This window comes from Papio anubis, chromosome 6, assembly GCF_008728515.1.
Source record: "Papio anubis isolate 15944 chromosome 6, Panubis1.0, whole genome shotgun sequence".
Classification (NCBI taxonomy): Eukaryota; Metazoa; Chordata; class Mammalia; order Primates; family Cercopithecidae; genus Papio; species Papio anubis.
Window position 1 is genome coordinate 115,958,276 of NC_044981.1, and position 22,583 is coordinate 115,980,858.

Below are 22,583 nucleotides of genomic sequence, written 5' to 3' on the forward strand. Positions count from 1 at the left end.
TTTCTTAAATAGTAAAAAGAAAAAACAAGTCTCTCCCCCAGAAACATCAGATTTAGAAAGTTTTAAGGACAAAGCTAATAACTTTTTTTTTAAAGAAATGAATCCTGGACAATTTAAAAGACTCCAAAATAGAAAAACTAAAAAGCTCTCAAATTAATTTCAAGAATTCATTATAATTTCAGCTTGAGAACTGGAAAAGAATAATGTACGGGTGCACCCACAGAGAGGAAAAAATTCTCATAGAGATACAAAGTGATGATTATGATGCAGCAAACTGAGTAAAATTATATATTCTAAACATAGGAGTATATGAAATCATCATTGGCCAAATAGGTTTTATTGTAAGAATGCAAGAGTGATTCAAAATTAAAACTCAACTTATTAAACTCAAAGGAGTAAAATTTGATGATTTCTATAAACAACAACAAAAAATAACGAATAATGTTCCAAACTCATTCAATATTAAAATTTCTCGTTTCATAAAGTCTAATTATTAGAAGCCACTAACAAAGATGATAAATGTCACAAGTGTTCCTACTTAAGAAAAGGAAATACATCATCATCACTTATTTAACCTTGGTTTGGAGGTCGCAGCCAAGGCCACAAAAAGGAAAAAAGTTACGATTTAAGAAAGAAGAAATATCAATGGGCAAAATAGATAAGAACCCAGTTTTGCTTAAAATTGAAACGCAAAAATGGAGAATAAAGGCATAAAAGCCAAAATATTTACAATTTTGGCAAAAAAGCTAAAATACTAACTTTTTTTTTTTTTTTTTTTTTTTCCCTGGGTAGCATGATTGTAAGGCATTTCTTGTTCCCTTCTTTGTAATTTTCTATTTTTCCAAATATTCTACATTGGTAATGTGTGACTTTTACAGAATCAAGTTGCTAACATAACTAAGTAATACACCTCAGAGTAGCACTGCTAACCATTATTTCCAAAATTATTTTATTTATTTAATAACTCATTGAGAATAGTATATTGAAAGTAATAACTTTAGTTTTTGTTAATTTTAGTATGTGGAATATTTTCTGAAAATAATGAATTAGGAATTTTAAAAAGTAAAAATATTCTTTCAAAATAATAAAAATTTGACTTCTTAATAAGAAGGCTCATGTAATAGGAAAGTAAATTTTCTCCAAGGTGAAAAGGCTTTAAAATAAGCCTATATTGATTTTCAGAGCCTAATTTGACATGCAAATGTTATACTTGTAATACTTTACTGTACTATCAAGTTTCACAATTTAAGTGGTTACTTGCTACTTTATTTTCATTTTTAAAGTGTCATGAAAATATAAATATCCATTTATGAATCTAACTATCCTGCTCATAAAGGCACACTTACACTGGGAGCTCAAGCCTTTCTCACTCTTCAAGAAGTTAAATGCTGGGATTATAGCTTGGCCTTTTCCAACAGAGCTCACCATAGTTTCTTCATTTTCTAGGACCTGCAGCTTGATAAATGCATCTGGCTTGGATGTGCGTACCTGTATTGTAGCAGGTTGTGGTGTTAGAACTTTAACTGAATATCTGTAAAGAAAAAAAAGTTAACATTATAAGCAAGTATGTTGGTCTTTCTCTCAAGTCAGTAAGTGAGATAGTTTGGATATATGTCCCTGCCCAAATCTCCTGTCAAATTGTGATCCTCACTGTTGGAGGCAGGGCCTGGTGAGAGGTAACTGGATCTTGCAGACAGGTTTCTCACGAATAGTTTAGCACCATCTACTTGGTGCCGTTCACATGACATGAGTGAGTTGTCATGAGATCTGGTTGTTTAAACATGTGTATCCCCCTCTCCCTTTCTCTCTCTCTTACTCCTGCTCTGGCCATGTGATGTGCCTGATCCCCCTTCCCCTTCTGCCATGATTGGAAGCTTCCTGAGGCCCCCCTAGAAGCTAAGCAGATGCCAGCTTTATGCTTTCTGCACAGCCTGCAGAACTGTGAGCCAATTAAACTTCTTTTCTTCAGAAATTACCCAGTCTCAGGTATTTCTTTATAGCAATGCAAGAACAGACCAATACAGTAAGGAAAACTGTCTAATTTTCGGATATGATAACCTAAAAGTAAAACTACTTTGTAAAGTTCACTAACATCCTGAAAATACTGGAGTTACAGACTTTGGCAAGGGATCCCAATATAGTACTGTAAAACAAAAGGAAATAGAACTTCTATTATCATCAAATCCTAGATTTAAAACATATAACTTTTTGTTTAGATGTAATAAGCAGTCACTTACAAAACTTGATAGCCCTACAGAGGATATAAACAGACACTTCTCAAAAAATGACGTACATGTGGCCAAAAAACACATAAAAGATTGCTCAACATCACTGATCATTAGAGAAATGTGAATCAAAACCACAATGAGATACCCTCTCATGCCAGTCAGAATGATGATTATTAAAGTCAGGAAATGATAGATGCCGGTGAGGTTGTGGAGAAATGGAAACTCTTTTACACTGTTGGTGAGAATGTAAATTAGTTCAATCACTGTGGAAGACGGTGTGGTGATTCCTCAAAGATTTAGAACCAGAAATACCATTTGACCTAGCAATCCCATTACTGGGTATATACCCAGGTAAATATAAGTTATTCTATTATAAAGATACATGCACGCATATGTTCACTGCAGCACTATTCACAATAGCAAAGACATGGAATTAACCCAAATGCCATCAATGATAGATTGGATAAAAAAATGTGGTACATATGCACCATGAAATGCTATGCAGCCATACAAAGGAACAAGATCATGTCCTTTGCAGGGACATAGACGAAGCTGGAAGCCATTATCCTCAGCAAACTAATGCAGGAACAGAAAACCAAACACTGCATATTTTCACTTATAAGTGGGAGCTGAACAATGAGAACACATGGACACAGGGAGGGGAACAACACTTACTAGGGCCTGTTGGGGGAGGTTGAGGGTGGGAGAGCATCAGGGAAAAGAGCTAATGCATGCTGAGCTTAATACCTAGGTGTTGGGTTGACAGGTGCAGCAAACCACCATGGCACATGTTTACCTATGTAACAAACCTGCATATCTTGCACAGGTACACCGGAACTTAATAAAAATAAATAAACAAATATAAAACTTGATAGCCCTAAAAGCCACCAAACCTCTTAATAGATCTGCAAACTACTGCCACGTCTACCCTCTCTATTATACAAAAAGCACTCCTGGCAGAAGCATTTGGAGCTTCACTGATAATAGCATTTTCTGTGATTCACAAAAATACAGAGAAATTAAAATAGTAGCCACAGCCTCCACCTTCACCCCTCATCAATCGTTTGGAAACCTCTTGCAAAAAGACTGGAAACATGCAGTCTAATTCATTCTTTCCAACTCCCCTTTTAATGCAATTAAAGAGTTGGCTTTTTGTTCTCATTTTAGGTGATTCCTCACAAATGCTCAGGATTCGATCAACTTTTAATTTCTCTAGAAATTTGCTTTTTTGAGTATCATGTCTCTCATATATATGATGATACTAAAAGACGACACGTTTTTCTCTATATATATATGAAAAAGGTCGCACAGGCTGGAGTGCAGTGGTGCAATCATGGCTCACTGCACCTCGAACTCCTGGGCTTAAATGATATATCCGCCTCAGACTCCAATATAGCTGGGACTACAGGTATGCACCACCATGCTCAGCTAAATTTTTATTTTTTGTAGAGACAGGATCTATGTTACCCAGGCTGTTCTTGAACTCCTGGGCTCAAGCAATCCTCCTTCCTCAGCCTTGTAAAGTACTGGGATTACGGGCATGAGCTACTACGCCTGGCCCCTCTCCTGTATCTTAAAAAGACCCCACTCTTTATTCCTCCTTGAAATTAGCTTGTGTATAAGTACAGTTCTCTCCTATCTTTAAGACAGATTAAAACAAAGCAAAAACACAAACCAACGCAACTTTCAGCCCACCTTGCAGTCCAGCCTCTACTGCATTGCCAACTTCCCAGCGCAGCACCTAAGGAGAGTTGTCTGCCTCCACTCTTCTCATCTTACCATCTTCCACGTGCTTACTCCATCACCAACACCGGTGCTATGGTTTGGCTCTGTGTCCCCACCCAAATCTCATGTTGAATTAGGATAATCAGTGTTGGAGGAGTAGCCTGGTGGAAGGTGATTGGATCATGGGTACGGAAATCCCCCTGTCCTCATGATAGTGAGTGAGTTCTCATGAGATCTGGGTGTTTGAAAGTGTACAGCTCTCTCTTTCTCTCTCTCTCTCTCTCTCTCTCTCTCTCTCTCTCTCTCCTGCTTTGCCATGTGAAGATCGTTCCTGCTTCCTTTTTGTCTTCTGCCATGATTGTAAGATTCCTGAGGCTTCCCCAGCCATGCCTCCTGTACGTACTGTAGAACTGTGAATCAATTAAACCTCTTTTCTCCGTAAATTACCGAGTCTCAGGTATGTCTTTATAGCAGTGTGAGAATGGACTAACACACCAGGTGCTAAACCTACTCTTGCCAAGGTTTCAAGGGGTTTGTCACCATCCTATAGAAACTTTGGTTCTCTTCTTCTTTTACCTCTCAGGAGAACTTGACAGTGTTCTCTGGACCCGGATTTCCTCCTCCTTTAAAAACTCTTCTCCTACGAGCACAGCAGCTTTTATACTTTCCCTCCTATTTGGGGGCTGCTTTGCTTCCATTGACAGACATTCCCACAAACATCAGAGAGTCTTCATGTTCTGTCCTGGGTCTGATTCTCATTTTACAAACTTTCCTGGGCACTTTCAGGAACAGTAACAGAATCATGACTCCCAAATCAATGTCTACGGTGGAACTACCTATGCAGTATCACTTGGCTATTTCACTTGACCACCACATTTAAAAACTAAAAAGGAATCAGTTGTCTTCCTATGGCCCACCTTGCAAATGAGCTTCTCCCCTCTAAGTAAATGACATCATCCACACATTTCCCAAGTCAAACTCTAGAACTCCAGCAAGGCTGTCAATTTTACCTCAATATCTGAAAATCCTTTTTCTTCTCTCCAGATTCCCTGTCACTGCCTGTAATGGGTTGAATTGTGTCCCCTCCTACCACCAAAGATCTGTTGGAGTTCTAACCCCCAGTGCTTCACAATGTCACCTAGTTGGAGATCGGGTCTTTTGCAGAGAATCAAGTTAAAATTAAGTCATTAGAGTGGGCTCTACTCCAGTATGATTGGTGTCCTCATTAAAAAAGGGGAAATTTAGGACTGAGCACTGTGGCTCATGTCTGTAAACCCAGCACTTTTGGGAGACCAAGGCAGGAGGATTGCTTGAGGCCAAGAGTTTGAGACCAGCCTGGTCAACATAGCAAGACTCTGTCTCTACAAAAAATTTAAAAAATAATTAACTGGGCATGGTGGCATATGCCCATAGTACCAGCTATGATGAGGTGAGAGGATTGCCTGAGGCAGGAGTTAGAGTTTTCAGTGAGCCATGATTGTACCACTGAACTCCAGCTGGGCAACAAAGCAAGACTGTCTGTAAAAAAAAGAGGGAAATTTGGAAACAGAGGCATACAGGGGGAAAACACCACGTGAAGGTGATGGCAGAGATAGATGTGGTGCTTCTAAAAGCTAAGGATAACCAAAGATTACCAGCAAACCACAAGAAGCCAGGAGAAAGTCATGAAACAGGTTGTCTCCCACAGCCTCAGTTGTAACCAGTCCTGCTGACAATTTGATCTCACATTTCTGTTAATAGTTTCCACAGTTCTGCAACAATGCATGTCTATTGCTGAAGCCACCCACCCAGCGTGTGGACTTTTGTTACAGCAGAGTCCTCGCAGGTCAATATGCTGCCCTACTTCAGACGGCCATAATCTCACTCCTGGGTTATTGCAAAGCTTTTACCTGGTTTCCCCCTCTCCGGTTATGCTCCCCTTTCATTCATTCAACACACTGCTGCCTTGAGTGAAGTTTTTTTTTTTTTTTCATATTCCATGTCTTTTATGATTAAATATAATTTAAAAATAATAAAGTTCTAACATCTTTTCTGTTATATAATTAACGGGCTGGGAGAAGTTGCTCACATCTGTAATTCCAGGACTTTGGGAGGCCGAGGCAGGTAGATCACTTGAGGCCAGGAATTTGAGACTAGCCTGGACAACATGGTAAGACCCAATCTCTACAAAAAATACAAAAATTAACAAGGCTTGGTGGAATGCACCTGTAATCCCAGCTACTTGGGAGGCTGAGGCATGAGAATAACTTGAACCTGGGAGGCAGAAGTTGCAATGAGCCAAGATCATGCCGCTGTACTATGGCCTGGGTGACAGAGTGAGACTCTGTCTCAAAAAAACTATATATATATATATAAAATGTACTTTTTAAAATTCATGCTATGCAGACATAATTTTTAACACAAATCTGATAATGTAATCTTTCTTAAAATCCTTTAAAGAGTCCCCTTGTTCCTAATGTAAAAATCCATACTTCTTGTCCAGTGAGGCTCTTCTCAGAAAGCCTTTGCTAACGTTCTGGTCTTACTTCTTACTACAGCACGCTGAAACCCAACTCTGCAAACAAAAAACAATGTCTTGAGTTTCCAGAAAAGGCTGTATATTTATGAACTTTCATTTGTGCTACCTAAGCAGCTCCCTGTTCACCTTCCTCACCACTCAGCTTGATGACTTTAACACAGCTTCTGGGACTCATTTAGGTAGTAGGTTAAATGTCACTTTTTAGTCTATTAGTGGCCCTGCCATGTGATATGATGGTTTCCTATCATAGTAGTTAAAATATTTTATCACAATTGCTTTTTTTAGTTATTGGTATGTTTCTTTCCTTCTTGAGAATGCACATATTTTCCAAATTTTCTGTGCAGAGAAGTGTATATTAAAATGAGAAGATAAGTATTCCAACAACATGTTGAATAACAACACGTTGTTAATGGAGGCCAATTATGTATCAGACACTGTATTAGGTCCTATATTGAAAATAAATGATTCTTGCCTTCAATCAATGTTGATTCTCATAGTGGCCAACGTGAAGTTAACTAGATAGAATTTGATGTGTCACAGTCTCAGAGAGAACAAAGGACTATAGGAACATGACCAGAGCTAACTAATTATATTTGAAGGTTTAAGCACAAAGAATTTTACTACTGAAAATTATAATTAAAAGTGATGAATTTTTTTTTTAAGTGGAGAGGTGGTGACAGGACACATGAGACAAGAGGAAGGGCTTGAGCAAAATAAAATTTCTGGGCATATATACCAAGAGGTGGTCATTAGTTCTGTCAGGAGAGTGCACTGTGTTAGGCATCTGTTCAAGAATGCTAAAAACATGCTATGTGCTTCGGAGTTGATCTGTAGCCAATGGAACGTTATCAAAGGTTTTAAAGCAGGCAAATCACATGTTTAAATATATGTGGTTGAAAGGCAATTACTGTGGTAGTAAAGGATGAGTATGTGAATGGATCTGGAGAGAGAGAAAAAACTGATTAAATGCAGAAAAGGGAATAAAATAGAGTCATGGATTCCAGAAACAAAACAATTCTATAGACCGAAGGTAATAAGGGCTGAAAGTAGTGCAGGGACATTGAAGACTGATTAACGAAAGACAGTGGAATCTATGATTAGGCTATTTAAGGAGAACACTGCACACAGGTGAGCATGAAAAGAAGACTGAGTTGGCTGATAAAGAAACCCCCACAAAATACTAGCCAGAGATGGAGCAGAAGAGGAAGAAAGTAGTAAGAGGAAGCCATGTCATGAAGAATCTTTAATCAAAGTCAAGTAGAATGAAGACTAAGGAAATCTCATTACTATTATATGTAGTCATACAGGCTTAATCTTACATAACACCCACATAATTACATTACACTCAATTAATTGTTTCCAAAAAGAATATAAAATTTGAAGTTCAAAACCGACTCAGGATTTTACTGCAGAATTTATTTTTATCCTAAAATATTAATATTTTTTTAGAAATGCCTTTCCCCTTCTGTCATATACTTGTACCTGAATAAAATTTTCTTATCATTGGGTATGTAGTAATCTCGGATTTCCTTTATAGCAAAGGTATTGCATGGAGAGTCTCGAGACAGGCATGGCAGTGGAGCAGAAGAACCAATGAGACGCAGTTTCCAACGTGAGGCTGTTACGTACGTATCACCTGTAAATGCTTCTGCCACAAAAGTATATCCCTTCTATAAGAAAGATAAATTACACAGAAACGAATTACGTTATTATTCTCTCAAACGTATAATATCTAATAGTACTAAATGTCTTATTATTATGATATTATCTATAGGTCCCAAGATCTCTTAATAAATATAGAATCACTAGGATTATGTTTGGAATTTCTCCTAGAAAGCACTATCCTACAAAGTTTTCAGGAAAACAATAAACTGATATTTTCCTTTGTGTGGTTCCTTAACTATAAAATAAAGTGCTTAACCACAATAGATGATTACTATGTCCTCTTCTAATGCCTCCCACAGCAAATTCTTATCATTGCACCATCCCAGAGTAGCCCAAAAGCTTCTTACTTGATTTTCCTGTCTCCCAGATCCATCTTTCTGGAATACTGAAGTAAGAAAGGCAGAAGAGTTCAAATAAATGTATTCTGTTGATATGACACGTAAAACTATAAAATTAATAGCTGATTTGCTTCCACAGAACCCTGATGTGTGATTGAGGATGAGTTCTTTAGATAGCAGAAAAGGGGAAGCTCAAGAGCCTGGGAATGGCTTACTTTATGATGGGGAAGAGCTTAGTTTAACATAATTGGATAGCTAGCTAAGAAGTCAGTGAATCAAAAGCATGATATCATAACAGATGTAAATGTTCAAAGTAATTCTGAGATTATAATTCCAGATGCCCCTAATAAAGAATAAAAAGATAGATTTGTCTTCCCGCTGTACTCTGTCCACAGATAGCTCTCTGGTAGGTTTAGATTCCAGAAGTAAAAATTCTATCTATCTATCTATCTATCTATCTATCTATCTATCTATCTATCCACATATATAAGCCAGAATGAATTTTTAAAAAGTTTCATATGCATCTAGAAATATTAGCTGGAATTTCAATCCCCATAATGAGATGAGAATTGCAACACCAATAAGGACTTTATGACATTATGTTTGGGGCAAGTAAAAAAAAAAGTATAATAAAGCATTTTTACTTGCAAAGTGTAATGCACATATGTGTTGATATTTTTATCATTATTTGAGTTTATTGTACTAATGAATTAAAGAGGCAAAACCAAATTATTTTGTTTTTGCTTCCACTCAGAATAATTACAAAGGAAAAAGTTATTAAATGGTGGGATAGATATTGGTAAGTGAAAATCCAAAGCTAAATCAGTGATAGAATTACAAGACAGAACTTGGCTATGCTAAATGGATTCAGTAGTAAAAGAGTTATATAATTGAGTACTGAGTATTGAGGGATCCTATAGACTAGTATTCTGAATTACAGTGTATGGTCTTGAGTATTTATGAAAAAAAATAAAGTAAACAATTCTGATTTTTCAAACTTAAGAAGAATATATACTCTGCAAACCACAGACTAGTAAGTTTAATAATAGTGCTTATCAAAGTTCTGCTGTAGCTCATTTAAAAAGGATGTCTCATGTGAACCTCAAAGATAAAATCTATTCTTAAAAGCAACATGAGTTTATTGGGAACGAAAACTTATTTACTTTTTTCATAAGATTAGAAGACACAACATCAGGTAAAGGTTGCAGACATGGGGTTTATGAATTTCATGCAGGCATATGTCAAGGCCTCTGGTGAATTTCATATGAGCCAGGATGCCTCTTGAAGAGCCTGCTGGGCAGAATTAGCCACAAAATTTCCATCTGAGATTGCTAGTTATATAACTGCTCAACAGCGTTTTAGACATTATCTAATCAGCCAAAGATGTTCTCTCTTGAGGTGTCTCCTGAGTCCACCATATCAATATGCCTTGTAGGTACCAAAAGACAGACACATTCACAGGGTACAAAACAATGGAGCAATGATCCTCTTTACATTTTGTGGGTCAGAATTACTTTCAGAGGCAGCATTCAGTTCTGGGAACCACATTTTAGCAGAGACAAAGGTTGTTTGGATAAATGTTCAAAGATCAAGAATTATGAAGAGAGGAAAACTGCAGCACAAAAGGGACCACTTTTCACACAGCTTGATATTCTCCTCCACAATTTCTCCACTTTTAACTTTTTTTCTTTTTGGAGATGGAGTTTCGCTCTTGTCACCCAGGCTGGAGAGCAGTGGCATGATCACGGCTCACTGCAATCTCTGTCTTCTGGGTTCAAGTGATTCTCCTGCCTCAGCCTCCCTAGTAGCTAGGACTACAGGCACACGCCACCACACTTGGCTAATTTTTGTATTATTAGTAGAGATGGGGTTTTGCCATGTTTTCCAGGCTGGTCTCGAACTCCTGATCTCAGGTGATCCACCCGCTTTGGCCTACCAAAGTGCTGGGATTATGGGCATGAGCCACTGCGCCCAGCCTTAACTTTCTTTCTAAACAGAGCTGGCTAGAGTGAGAGGGTAGAAGAGATAAAATATGAGATAGGAAGATGTTTGCTGCAATCTCAATTTACAACTTAAAAATAAGACTTAAGTGGAGCTAGAATGTTCTTCTGATCGTTGACTCAAAATGTATCACTTAGAACTTCTGAAAAATTCAAGCTTAATCAAGAAAGGGAGGTCTACAGTGGAGTTTCTAAGACAAAAACCAAACCCACCCCAACCCAAAGAAGTATGCTAGATGTAAATAACAATCAGATTCGTACTTGGCTCAACCAAATATTCTTTAAAGATCTCTTCCAAAATGAAGTATTCAAGACTAGCATTAGTCTATTTATCGAGTAATACAGAATTCATAGATAGAATTTGATGACATCTATAACCTTGATAGAGTCTCCCTTTAAATTAAATCATCTTCTTTCTCTTAATCTTTGTGACTTTTGAATTCTAATCACAAATTAAATAAATTGTTTCTATTCAAAAGGAAGTCTAGCTCAAACTTCAAAAACATTCAAAAAATAATCCACTGGTGCTTGGACAAATTTGTTCGTGAAGAACTAGCTCTATAGTTTGGTTTAACCCAAGGCGTTCTGCTGCAGAAAGGTCAGGTTTAGAGGAGGGGTGTCCAATCTTTTGGCTTCCCTGGGCCACAATGGAAGAATTGTTTTGGGCCATGCACAAAATACACTAACACTAACGATAGCTGAGGAGCTTAAAGAAAAAGAATCACAAAAATATCTCATAGTGTTTTAAGAAAGTTTACGAATTTGTGTTGGGATATATTTAAAGTCATCCTGGGCAACATGCAGCCTATGGGCCGTGGGTTAGACGAGCTTGGTTTAGAGATATCATTTGTTAGGACATGGGGAAGAATAAATATAGTATAAAAGGAAATTGTGTGGGTCAAATAAAATTTGTAAATACATGTTTGATGTACAGAAATTGAATTTTATTAACAAAATATTCTGTTTTTAAGTGATATGTAAATGCCCTTTCAAGGTAATTGACAAGAATAATAAGTAAAAATAATATATTGATGCATTGACTTTAATCAAGTGAGTTTTTAAAAATTATGTTCAGGTGTATAATTCCAAACATAGATAACTGTATACAAAAATATTGATGTTTATCAGATTTGCTTATAAAATGTAAATGTTAAACTTGCCAAATTTAATACAAAATAAAAGTAATTTAAGCCCAAGTTACAATTTGATAATATCTTCAAATTTAATAAAATCTGATTGCAATGTAAAAAAATCTATCTTATTAAAAATTATAGAAAAACATGCTAAGGTTTTAATGAAACACATAGAACTTTTAAATTATAATAAAATTATTAAAAAATTTTCAAAACCACAGATTATATATGTATATAATATACACATATACACACACACATATGTATCAATGGGGTTAAGTAGTTTCATCAAAAATTTAATTGCCCTTATTTTTAAAATGTTTCCTAAAATCTCTAAGACAGCATGAAAGAGCTATTAGGATTTGCATGGAGTTAATACATTTTTAAATTTATCCTTCTTTTAAACGAAAGCAGTATTCATGAGATAAGTATATTCTAATTTACACAAAATAATGTATAGAATCATAGGCTGAAATGAATCTCAGAAGTCAAGTACAGACATAACTCAAAAATAAAAATGAAGAGGTTCAAAAACATAAAGCTACAGAATGGAAGATCAGAGCTAAAACCGTCCTCTTCATATCCAGCTAGGTATACATTATTATTTGTTGTGATTTTCTCTTAGAGGAAATGATTGAAAAGACAAATATGAGATTTATTTTATTTATTATTTTTTTTTTGGGGGGAGAGTGTGTGATTTATTTTTTTTCATTATTATACTTCTAGGGTACATGTGCACAATGCGCAGGTTTGTTACATGTGTATACATGTGCCATGTTGGTGTGCTGCACCCATCAACTCATCATCTACATTAGGTATATCTCCTAATGCTATCCCTCCCCTCTGTCCCCACCCCATGACAGGCCCTGGTGTGTGATGTTCCTCTTCCTGTGTCCAAGTGTTCTCATTGTTCAATTCCCACCTATGAGTGAGAACATGCAGTGTTTGGTTTTCTGTTCTTGTGATAGTTTGCTGAGAATGATGGTTTCCAGCTGCATCCATGTCCCTACAAAGGACATGAACTCATCCTTTTTCATGGCTGCATAGTATTCCATGGTGTATATGTGTCACATTTTCTTCATCCAGTCTGTCATTGATGGACATTGGGTTGGTTCCAAGTCTTTGCTATTGTGAATAGGGCCGCAATACATATACGCGTGCATGTGTCTTTATAGCAGCATGGTTTATAATCCTTTGGGTATATACCCAGTAATGGGATGGCTGGGTCAAATGGTATTTCTAGTTCTAGATCCTTGAAGATTCGCCACACTGTCTTCCACAATGGTTGAACTAGTTTACAGTCCCACCGACAGTGTAAAAGTGTTCCTATTTCTCCACATCCTCTCCAGCACCTGTTGTTTCCTGACTTTTTAATAATAAGAGCTATTTCTGACAAACTCACAGCCAATATCATACTGAATGGGCAAAAACTGGAAAAATTCCCTTTGAAAACTGGCACAAGACAGGGATACCCTCTCTCACCACTCTTATTCAACATAGAGTTGGAAGTTCTGGCCAGGGCAATCAGGCAGGAGAAATAAAGGGTATTCAATTAGGAAAAGAGGAAGTCCAATTGTCCCTGTTTGCAGATGACATGATTGTATCTTTAGAAAACCCCATCATCTCAGCCCAAAATCTCCTTAAGTTGATAAGTAACTTCAGCAAAGTCTCAGGATACAAAATCAATGTGCAAAAATCACAAGCATTCTTATACACCAATAACAGACAAATAGAGAGCCAAATCATGAGTGAACTCCCATTCACAATACCTTCAAAGAGAATAAAATACCTAGGAATCCAACTTACAAGGGATGTGAGGGACCTCTTCAAGGAGAACTACAAACCACTGCTCAATGAAATAAAAGAGGACACAAACAAATGGCAGAACATTCCATGCTCATGGATAGGAAGAACGAATATTGTGAAAATGGCCATATTGCCCAAGGTAATTTATAGATTCAGTGCCATCCCCATTAAGCTACCAATGAGTTTCTTCACAGAATTGGAAAAAACTACTTTAAAGTTCATATGAAACCAAAACAGAGCCCACAGACAATCCTAAGCCAAAAGAACAAAGCTGGAGGCATCACACTACCTGACTTCAAACTATACTACAAGGCTACAGTACCCAAAACAGCATGGTACTGGTACCAAAACAGAAATACAGACCAATGGAACAGAACAGAGCCCTCAGAAATAATACCACACATCTACAACCATCTGATCTTTGACAAACCTGACAAAAACAATAAATGGGGAAAGGATTCCCTATTTAATAAATGGTGCTGGGAAAACTGACTAGCCACATGTAGAAAGCTGAAACTGGATCCCTTCCTTACTCCTTATACAAAAATTAATTCAAGATGGATTAGAGACTTAAATGTCAGACCTAAAACCATAAAAACCCTAGAAGAAAACCTAGGCAATACCATTCAGGACATAGGCATGGGCAAGGACTTCATGTCTAAAACATCAAAAGCAATGACAACAAAAGCCAAAATTGACAAACGGGATCTAATTAAACTAAAGGGCTTCTGCACAGCAAAAGAAACTACCATCAGAGTGAACACGCAACCAACAGAATGGGAGAACATTTTTGCAATCTACTCATCTGGCAAAGGGCTAATATCTAGAACCTACAAAGAACTCAAACAAATTTTCAAGAAAAAAACAACCCCATCAAAAAGTGGGCAAAGGATATGAACAGATGCTTCTCAAAAGAAGACATTTATGCAGCCAACAGACACATGAAAAAATCTTCATCATCACTAGCCATCAGAGAAATGCAAATCAAAACCACAATGGGATACCATCTCACACTAGTTAGAATGGCAAATATGAAATTTAAATGAACAGAGAAGCAATGTGGTTTGAATGAAGGTCACAGATCAGGGTCTATCATTCAGCCACAGAAAGGTCCCCAAGTACCTCTGGCTGGTGAAGGAATTTATGCAGCCCTCAAAATGAGGTGGTGATGGTTGGTGGCTATGTGACCACAATTTTCTGAAATATACAGGAGTAGAATAAAAACCCAGTGGGAAACAAAGACAATCATCTGATTTGGTTTTGGGATAAGGCTAAAGGAGCTCTTTAGAGTCATTTCTATTTTAAGCATTTATATGCTTCTTAAATTTCAATAATTAGAATTTCCAGTGCTTTCTTTTTGCCATGTTTTCTTTGGGGAGAAGAAGAAAGAGGATTGAGAGGTGAAGAATGCTTTAGCATTTACATTAAATGCCTCCTACTGTTAAATATATGGGACTTCTATAGTGAAAGATCAGGGCCTTATTTGCCTGTTAAGTAGATTAAAAACAACTCTGCCCTCCCTTCAGGACCCTCTACAAGCTGATGACTTTTCACTGCTATTCTATCATATGTGGAGAATACAGTTTATACCTACCTTATTCTTGGTATAAAGATAAGGCACCACTTTTTGGAACACCTTGGGCACTTGCTCCATTGTGTCATTATTAACAACGTGTAGGATACAGATTGGAAGTGTAGTATATACTTTGGGAACCAAAATCATATCTTGAGGAACCAAAAATGTTTCTCTGTAATTACAAAAGCATGAACTTTCCCTTGACATGAATGTTAAAGGAAGTTTGAAATTTGCATCAATGCCAAGAAATTTTTTTTAAAACTCCAAAGTTCCAAATAACTAAAAGGCACACATATTATTTTCTTTTAAAAATTACTATTCATATGCTATTTTGTCAAGTAAATGCAAACTTTATTAAAAAATTCAATTTTATAAGTAATTTGTGACTTTTACCAGATATGCTATTGCTTAGAAATTGAAGGATCTTTTTCTATTCTAAAAGCATATTAATTTGTTATATTATTTTTATCACAAACCTAAAAGTTTCTAAGAATTAGTAAACATTCTTCATATTTTGATGAATATATAAAAATTTTATATAATATCTCATTTAAAATGCGAAGTGTGGAAGAATTTTAACAAACTTATGAAAGCAACCCAGAAGCTAATACCTTTACTACTATCATAAATAAATATTCATAAATATAGATACTGCAAGTCATTTAGAGACATATTTGTCATTCTATAATAACCTTACCTGAATACTATAAACCAAGAATTTGGTGGCTGCTCTTGATAAGTCACAGTATAATCCGCCAAAGCAATCTTAGTTTCTTCATCTTGATAGCACGGATAAGATTCCAAAGACTTGCACTTGCTTTTAAACATTAGTCTAGAAATATAAAAATAAATTAAGTATCAATGGCAAAAGCCACTTTAAAGATAAACTCTATTTACAAAAAGAAATAAAAATAGTGTAAGATATTGCAAGTCATTGTTTGCTAGATTGAGATCTTGATCAAAGGGGTTCTGTGTAGTCCCTGATACATGGTGCCAAAGGATGGGGACCCATTTTAGGTCACTCACAAAAGATATCTGTCAAAGGTGCCCAAGGTTGTCTGAGGCTCTTAAAGGAGAACATGATCCATGATTGAGGGAGTAAAGTTTATAGCTGGGAAACCAGAACCAAAGTTGAAGCTATAAGGATAGAAAAACTAGAAGCAAGCAAACCAGCAACAAAACTGGCTGAGAGTCACTGAAGGGCCTGGAATTAAAGTAGAGAATGCAGACTGAAATGGAGTTAAAGTGAGAAATATGTTTGGAAAAATAGATTTAAAAAATCTGAGGCCATGCACAAGTGGAGAGTGCTGGCTTTCCTCCTGCATGATTTCTGAGGGTATAAGGGAGTAGAGCATTCACTTCTAAACTAATTATGGAGCTGAGATTTCTCCACGTTTCCCCCCTAGAAGACTGTGACATATTCCAGAACATAATGGGAATGATGATGTGATGGATTTTCCGGGTCTTATCCTTCCCATTCTGCCAGAAACCGGATGTGCCCTTAGTAGCACTGGGAATACAAGGCCCTATATACAATGTCTCAGGTATTGGCTGGGATGGAAGTCTTATAGCCACAGCAAATGGTTCTCTTTTAGAGGTCTAGACAGAGCCAGAGGTGTTCCTGTCTTTCAGAAGGCAGAAGTTTTCATTGATTGTCAGTGGAAAGCAAAGACATGGTGGTCCTCATGGAAGACAAAACTCACATACTCCATTTCATCATTGGTTTTTGTTAGGTTTTTGTTGATCATAGGCTTTTGGTAGGAGGAAACTAACAGGATTATACTTGGAAGGGGTTTAAAAGACCTTTTAAAATGGTGACAATGACAAATAATAGGGTAACCATATATCTGGTTTGCCTGGGATAGCTGTGGTTTATACTTACAGTACTGGACTAATTACTAACAGTTCTCCATCTTTTCTTGTTAATGTCCTAGTTTGGATGATCAGTGGTATGATAATTCTAACTAGGAGCTATAAAGTGCAGATCTGTCAATGCAGGACACTCCTGTAACTCACACAGGGCTGGCCTAATCTATACAAGGATGTTGGCTCAACCAACATAGGAATTAAGCCGGTCACAGTGGGAATTGACTGGAACGGGACCTACACCATTCTAAAATGACGGTGATTTCTGGTCTTCCCAGATGTCACTGCTCCTGTGAAACATTCTACCCTTTTAATGAATGTAAGGCTTTCAAAATCCTGATGAACTATACAGAATATTTTGAATGACCTAGGGTGAAGTACTTGACTGAGTTGGAAGAGTTAGTCTTAATTAAGAATTAGTTTCAATTTAGTCAGATTTTTATCTGATACGATGCCCTCATAGGGGAGTTTGTTTTTTAGACATCATTTGCAAGAAAATTGGGTGCAAGATCTGACCCACGTATTTTCTTATGATAGGCCTCAGAATGCAGAAATAACTTGTACAAGAGGGTCTGTTCTCTCTGTGTGTGTCCACACAATTGGATTGGATTGTTAAGATGAAATGGGATTCGGCCTCGCATGGTGGCTCAGCCTGTAATCCCAGCACTTTGGGAGGCTGAGGCGGGTGGATCACGAGGTCAGGAGATCAAGACCATCCTGACTAACACGGTGAAACCATGTCTCTATTAAAAATACAAAAAATTAGCCGGGCCTGGTGGCAGGAGCCTGTAGTCCCGGCTACTCGGGAGGCTGAGGCAGGAGAATGGTGTGAACCCGGGAGGCGGAGTTCTCATTGAGCCCAGATTGTGCCACTGCACTCCAGCCTGGGCGACAGAGCGAGACTCCGTCTAAAAAAAAAAAAAAGATGAAATGGAATTCAAATGGGATTAAATCTTAAGACTAAATCATAAGTTGGTAAACTTAATCTTCCCCGTTGACTTGGGGAAAGTTCTTCCCCTTCAGAGTTGCAATTGAAAGGTTAGGCTTCAGAACCTCAAACTTCCACATGTAGTAGTAATGACAATACCAATGTTCACAATGGCTACTTTTCTGTAATGATTCAATCTGTGGCATTGTGCTAAGTCTACCTGTCTACTTTAATTTATTTTTACAGATTTATGAGGGAATAGTATTAGACAGTAGATATTATTATCCCTATGCTACATATAAAAATTAAGTTTAGAGAGGATAAGAATCTTATCTTAGATAACAATAATTAATACAGCTGGGGTTAGCTTCAGGTCTTGTGTCAAATTATGTGCTCTTAACCATAGAATTAATGCCTGCTAGGATAAGGTAGCTTTGGATGCCACTGGCATTTGAGTTTAAATAACAGACTTTTTGGTTTTATCTGTCCAAGAAATGCATATGTAGAACTCAAAGCATTGAAAGAGCATGGCTTCTGTATCATATCAGAACTCAAAGCATTGAAAGAGCATGGCCTCTGTAAGCTGAGATTCCGTGAAATGGTCTTGACTGTAGTGGAAAGATCACATGGAGAAGAACAACAACCTCCTGAAGGTATTATGCTAGTGTTTCAAATACACCTCTCTGTTGTACTGATCCTATTCCCTAATAGGGGCGCTCACTTTTTAGCACATCGTTTTCATGAAAATTAGGTGTAAGATCTGACCTACAGATCTCCTCCTGGTAGCCCCAAAATACAAAAGCAGGTTGGAAAAGAGGGTTTGTGCTCCTTATGTGCATTCAAACAATTAAAACTTTAGGCAAAAGTGTAACCCTTTTAGGAAATGGGTTCTGGAGTAAAGATTAATCAAGTAATCTGCATGGGGTCTGCAGAGTCTCCTGAAAATGCAAATTGATGTCTTTTATCAGTTTAGGAAGGTTCTCACCTGTTATCTTTGTACTTTCTGTCACTCCAATTACTTACACACTAAGCTTTCTGAGAATGCCCCACAAGTCCCTTACGCTATTTTCCACTCATTTTCTCTTAGCTTCACTTGGGATACTTTTTATTGATATATTACCCAGTTCACTAAACTCTTCTTCTACTATGCCTAATCTGTGGTTAAATTCATTAATGAGTTCCTAATTTTGGTTATTAAAATGTTCATTGATGTACTTTCCATTTGTCTGTGTTTTATTAATTAAATGCTCAAACTTTTAGTCTATTTTCTCTTTTTTATTATTTATTTTCTTGCTCATTTTCACAACAGTCATGTTTAGATGTTTTTTTCTTCTGTCACCTCTGAAATCTAAATAACCAGAGGGTATGGTTCCACATATTTTCCATAATGTACAGTGTGTATATATATAGTGGGGGAGGTGGGTGGGTGTGTAATTTTTTTCTGTTTTGTTCAGGTTAGCTTGACTGTTGGACATGAGTTATGGCTAGAATGCAGTTTTTCTAAGGTTCAATCTACCGAGGCCTTGCCCCTGTTTAGAAAGTGTTGCCCTCCAAGGATTTCATCTGACTATTTGTTAACTGGGATCCCATCCCTTACCAGGTCCTAAACTTTAATTTTTGTCTTCTCAGCACCGTAAGTTTTAAGGAAATTTTGTTCTGCTCCTAGAGGTTTTCTGCTTAGAATTTTAGTTCCGTGCAATTAAAACATAAACAAAAAGTAACAAGTACCATAGAAATGTTTCAGAGAAAATATTGTGGAAGGTCCAAAGTAATGGTGTGGTTCCAGCTGCAGTGACTGGGGAGCACTCAACAAACATGGTAGTATTCAAACTGGACTTTGACAAAAGGACAATATACTGCAATAAAAATATCATTTGACTGCTTTACCTTAAGAGAGAAACCGCATACTGTTCTAAATTCATTTCCAATATAGCCCAAACTTTTTGAAGAGTATCTGCAACACTGATATTTTCTTTTGTGTCTAAAAATAATAATAAATAATAACAATGTTAAGCTTTAAGATGCCTGAAAGATCATCTTGTTCAAAGTCTTCATCTTCACAAATGAAGTTGAAACTCACAAGTAAGGTGGTATTCAAAGTCATAGGCTTCATTAGCAGAAAAATTAGGTTTAAAATATGAGCTACAAACTTCTAGTCAAGAGCTCTGCTCATTGTATTATGCTGTTTCCCTTCATCTTTAAAGTCTTAAAATATTGCTTGACCTAATTTAAGGTAGTCATCAAAGGGTTTACATGCGGCAATCTCTGTCACACTAAAACTTTTTTTGTAACAGGTCTTATCTCAGAAAAAGTAATCCATCCAATTTTTCTAAAGAACAATGGCTAATAGGATTTTACTAGAGCTCTATCTACTGCATTATCTGCAAATGGTTTAAAAGTAGATAATTTGCCAAGAAAATGTGAATCCATATTAAGAGCCTCAAATTTACTGTATCAGAAACTAACATTATTTTTCTAATTATCCTATCTTAATATCTTCATGGTATTTACCAGCATCTAAAATTGATATCTTCATATATGTACTTGTCTATTATATGCTTACTCTCACTAGAATACAAAATTCATCAGACTAGAAATTTTGTCTGTTTTATTGACTGCTATAAGGCCAAAATATGTAACATTGCTGTGCAATCAAGAGTTATTCAATAAATATATGTTGAGTGAAAAAAATGCAAACACTATTTAGAAAAACATTTTGAATAGTTGAACACAAAACTCTATGAAGTACATTACTGAATTGCCCATATTTTCAGTCTCTAAAAAGGGAAGTAAAATCATTATATGAAAAATTTTACAACATATATGTACAATAAAAGCGTATTGTACCATATGCATGGTTTGAATGCATTTCCCAAACTTTATGTGTTAGAAACTTAATTCCCAAAGTAGCAGTATTGAGAAGTGGAATCTTCAAGAGGCGATTAGCTCATGAGGGCTATGCCCTTATGAATGAATTAATGTAATTATTGAAAGAGTGGGTTAGTTATCTCATAAGTGGCTTCCTGATAAAAGGATGAGTTCTGACTCTCTCAATCCCTCCTTTATCTCCCTCTTTCTCTCTCTCTTTCTTTCACGAACGTGCTCTCTCACCCTGCCACCTTCCTCATGGGATAAAGACTCTGTCCAGATGCAAAGCCCTTGATTTTGGATTTTCCAGCCTTCAGAACTGTAAGAAATAAATCTCTGTTCTTTATAAGTAATCTGGTCTTTGGTATTCCATTATAGCAGCACAAAATAAACCAAGACATCCTATACTGAGTTTGATGAATGCATATGTTTTGTAATGGGAGGAAAATAAAACATCAAATTAGACAACTGTCATTAAACTATGTAATTTAGGGTTTTTAAACCATTGTGTATCTGATGTTTTTATGGCTTAAACATTATCATTAAATGTTTTAAATAGATCCTTTTTTTTTTTTTTTACAAGAAAATGTTTCAATAGATGTAAAGAATTCTATTGGAGGTAAGGCTTCTCCTATCAAAATGTCAGCAAAAACTACAGAATGAAAAGAACTGAATATATGTGTTTTGTTTTTTGTTTTTTGTTTTGTTGAGACAAGATCTCACCCTGTCACCCAGGCTAGAATGCAGTGGTGTGATCTCAGCTCAGGCTCAATGCAACCACCACCTCCTGGGCTCAAGTAATCCTCCCACCTCTGCCTCCCAAGTAGCTGGGATTATAGGGAAATGTCACCATGCCTAGCTAATTTTTATATTTTTTGTAGAGACATGGTTTCCCCGTGTTGCCCAGGCTGGTCTTGAACTCCAGAGCTCAAGCGATCTGCCCACCTCAGTCTCCAAAAATGCTTGAATATAAGTTTTGCATCTGCCATGTTTTATTTTAAGCTGACAAAATAGACCTTCTGGCAAAACTATTTGATTTCATATACATAGATGTATCTGATTTAATAAATTTAAGAATACAGTTAAAATGCATTTTATGCCTTCTAGATGTATGTCACTGTGGACCTACATGGTGGCTTCTTTATTATGCATTAGTTTATTCATTCACTTAATTATTCATTCATTTGAAAAATCATCTGGAAATGTGAAAATATCATGACTTAGCTGAGGCTGACTGAGGTAGCATAGTGCTAGGTAGTTGGGATATATACAGAAAAAGATCAGTTTCCTGTTTTAAAAGAATTTGCAATAGATTGGGAAAACAAAGCTGATCATTCTTTCATTTTTTCACTCATTCTTTCAGCAAGTATTTATTGTGTGCTTATGATGCACCAGGCACTGTGCCAATCCTGGGAACAAGACACTCAGTGTATTGGACATACTTCCTGATTTCAAATAATTTCATTATTTAGAGGACTCAAATTAATTAGCTGAACCATAAAGTGGGGTGACTCTAAAATACTTTTATTAACACACATAAATACTTGTTCTTATACAAACAAGTTCATTTTATAAATGTTTGAACATACATACCTGGTATTCTGGCTTTCATAAGTAATCTAACATAAGTTCCTCTCCACATGGCTTGAATTTTAATTGCTGCTGCTACTTCCTCAGGAGAATACTCTTTATCACATGTAGGCATAGAATATTTAACGTCCAGCCATTCCACTGGAAAGGGAAAAACAAACTTTGGACTGGAAGTTATATTTAATCCCTTCCCCAAGTTTCAATGCCTTTAGCTGTTAAAGCCCTCCAACGTATAAAATTCTACATTCCAAGAGTTAGCATCATATTTAATATTGCCGGATCTAGGTGGTTCTTCTTAGAATGTAAGTATTCTGCAGGAGGGAAAACACACAAAATACGGAC

At 36.6% G+C, this 22,583-nt stretch overlaps 1 protein-coding gene and 1 long non-coding RNA gene across 7 annotated transcripts in view; one reads left to right on the top strand and one right to left on the bottom strand.

Moving 5' to 3' along the window:
* LOC103883968 overlaps window positions 1-19,045 on the top strand; it is a 48,698-nt gene extending 29,653 nt beyond the window's left edge. The window contains exons 2-3 of the long non-coding RNA XR_002521730.2: window positions 8,009-8,096; window positions 18,276-19,045. This is a non-coding gene — a long non-coding RNA (uncharacterized LOC103883968). The remainder of the gene's footprint in view (window positions 1-8,008; window positions 8,097-18,275) is intronic.
* ADGB (androglobin) overlaps window positions 1-22,583 on the bottom strand; it is a 235,351-nt gene that overhangs the window by 63,718 nt on the left and 149,050 nt on the right. For all 6 annotated transcript variants that reach the window (XR_002521725.2, XM_021937748.2, XM_021937749.2 and 3 more), the window contains 6 exons: window positions 22,245-22,382; window positions 19,671-19,764; window positions 15,687-15,821; window positions 15,008-15,161; window positions 7,954-8,141; window positions 1,347-1,531 (listed from right to left, as the gene is read on the bottom strand). Coding sequence is in view for 5 of the 6 variants with exons in the window: in XM_021937748.2 (XP_021793440.2) it covers window positions 1,347-1,531; window positions 7,954-8,141; window positions 15,008-15,161; window positions 15,687-15,821; window positions 19,671-19,764; window positions 22,245-22,382 (894 nt within the window). In the remaining variant the exon portion in view is untranslated. The remainder of the gene's footprint in view (window positions 1-1,346; window positions 1,532-7,953; window positions 8,142-15,007; window positions 15,162-15,686; window positions 15,822-19,670; window positions 19,765-22,244; window positions 22,383-22,583) is intronic.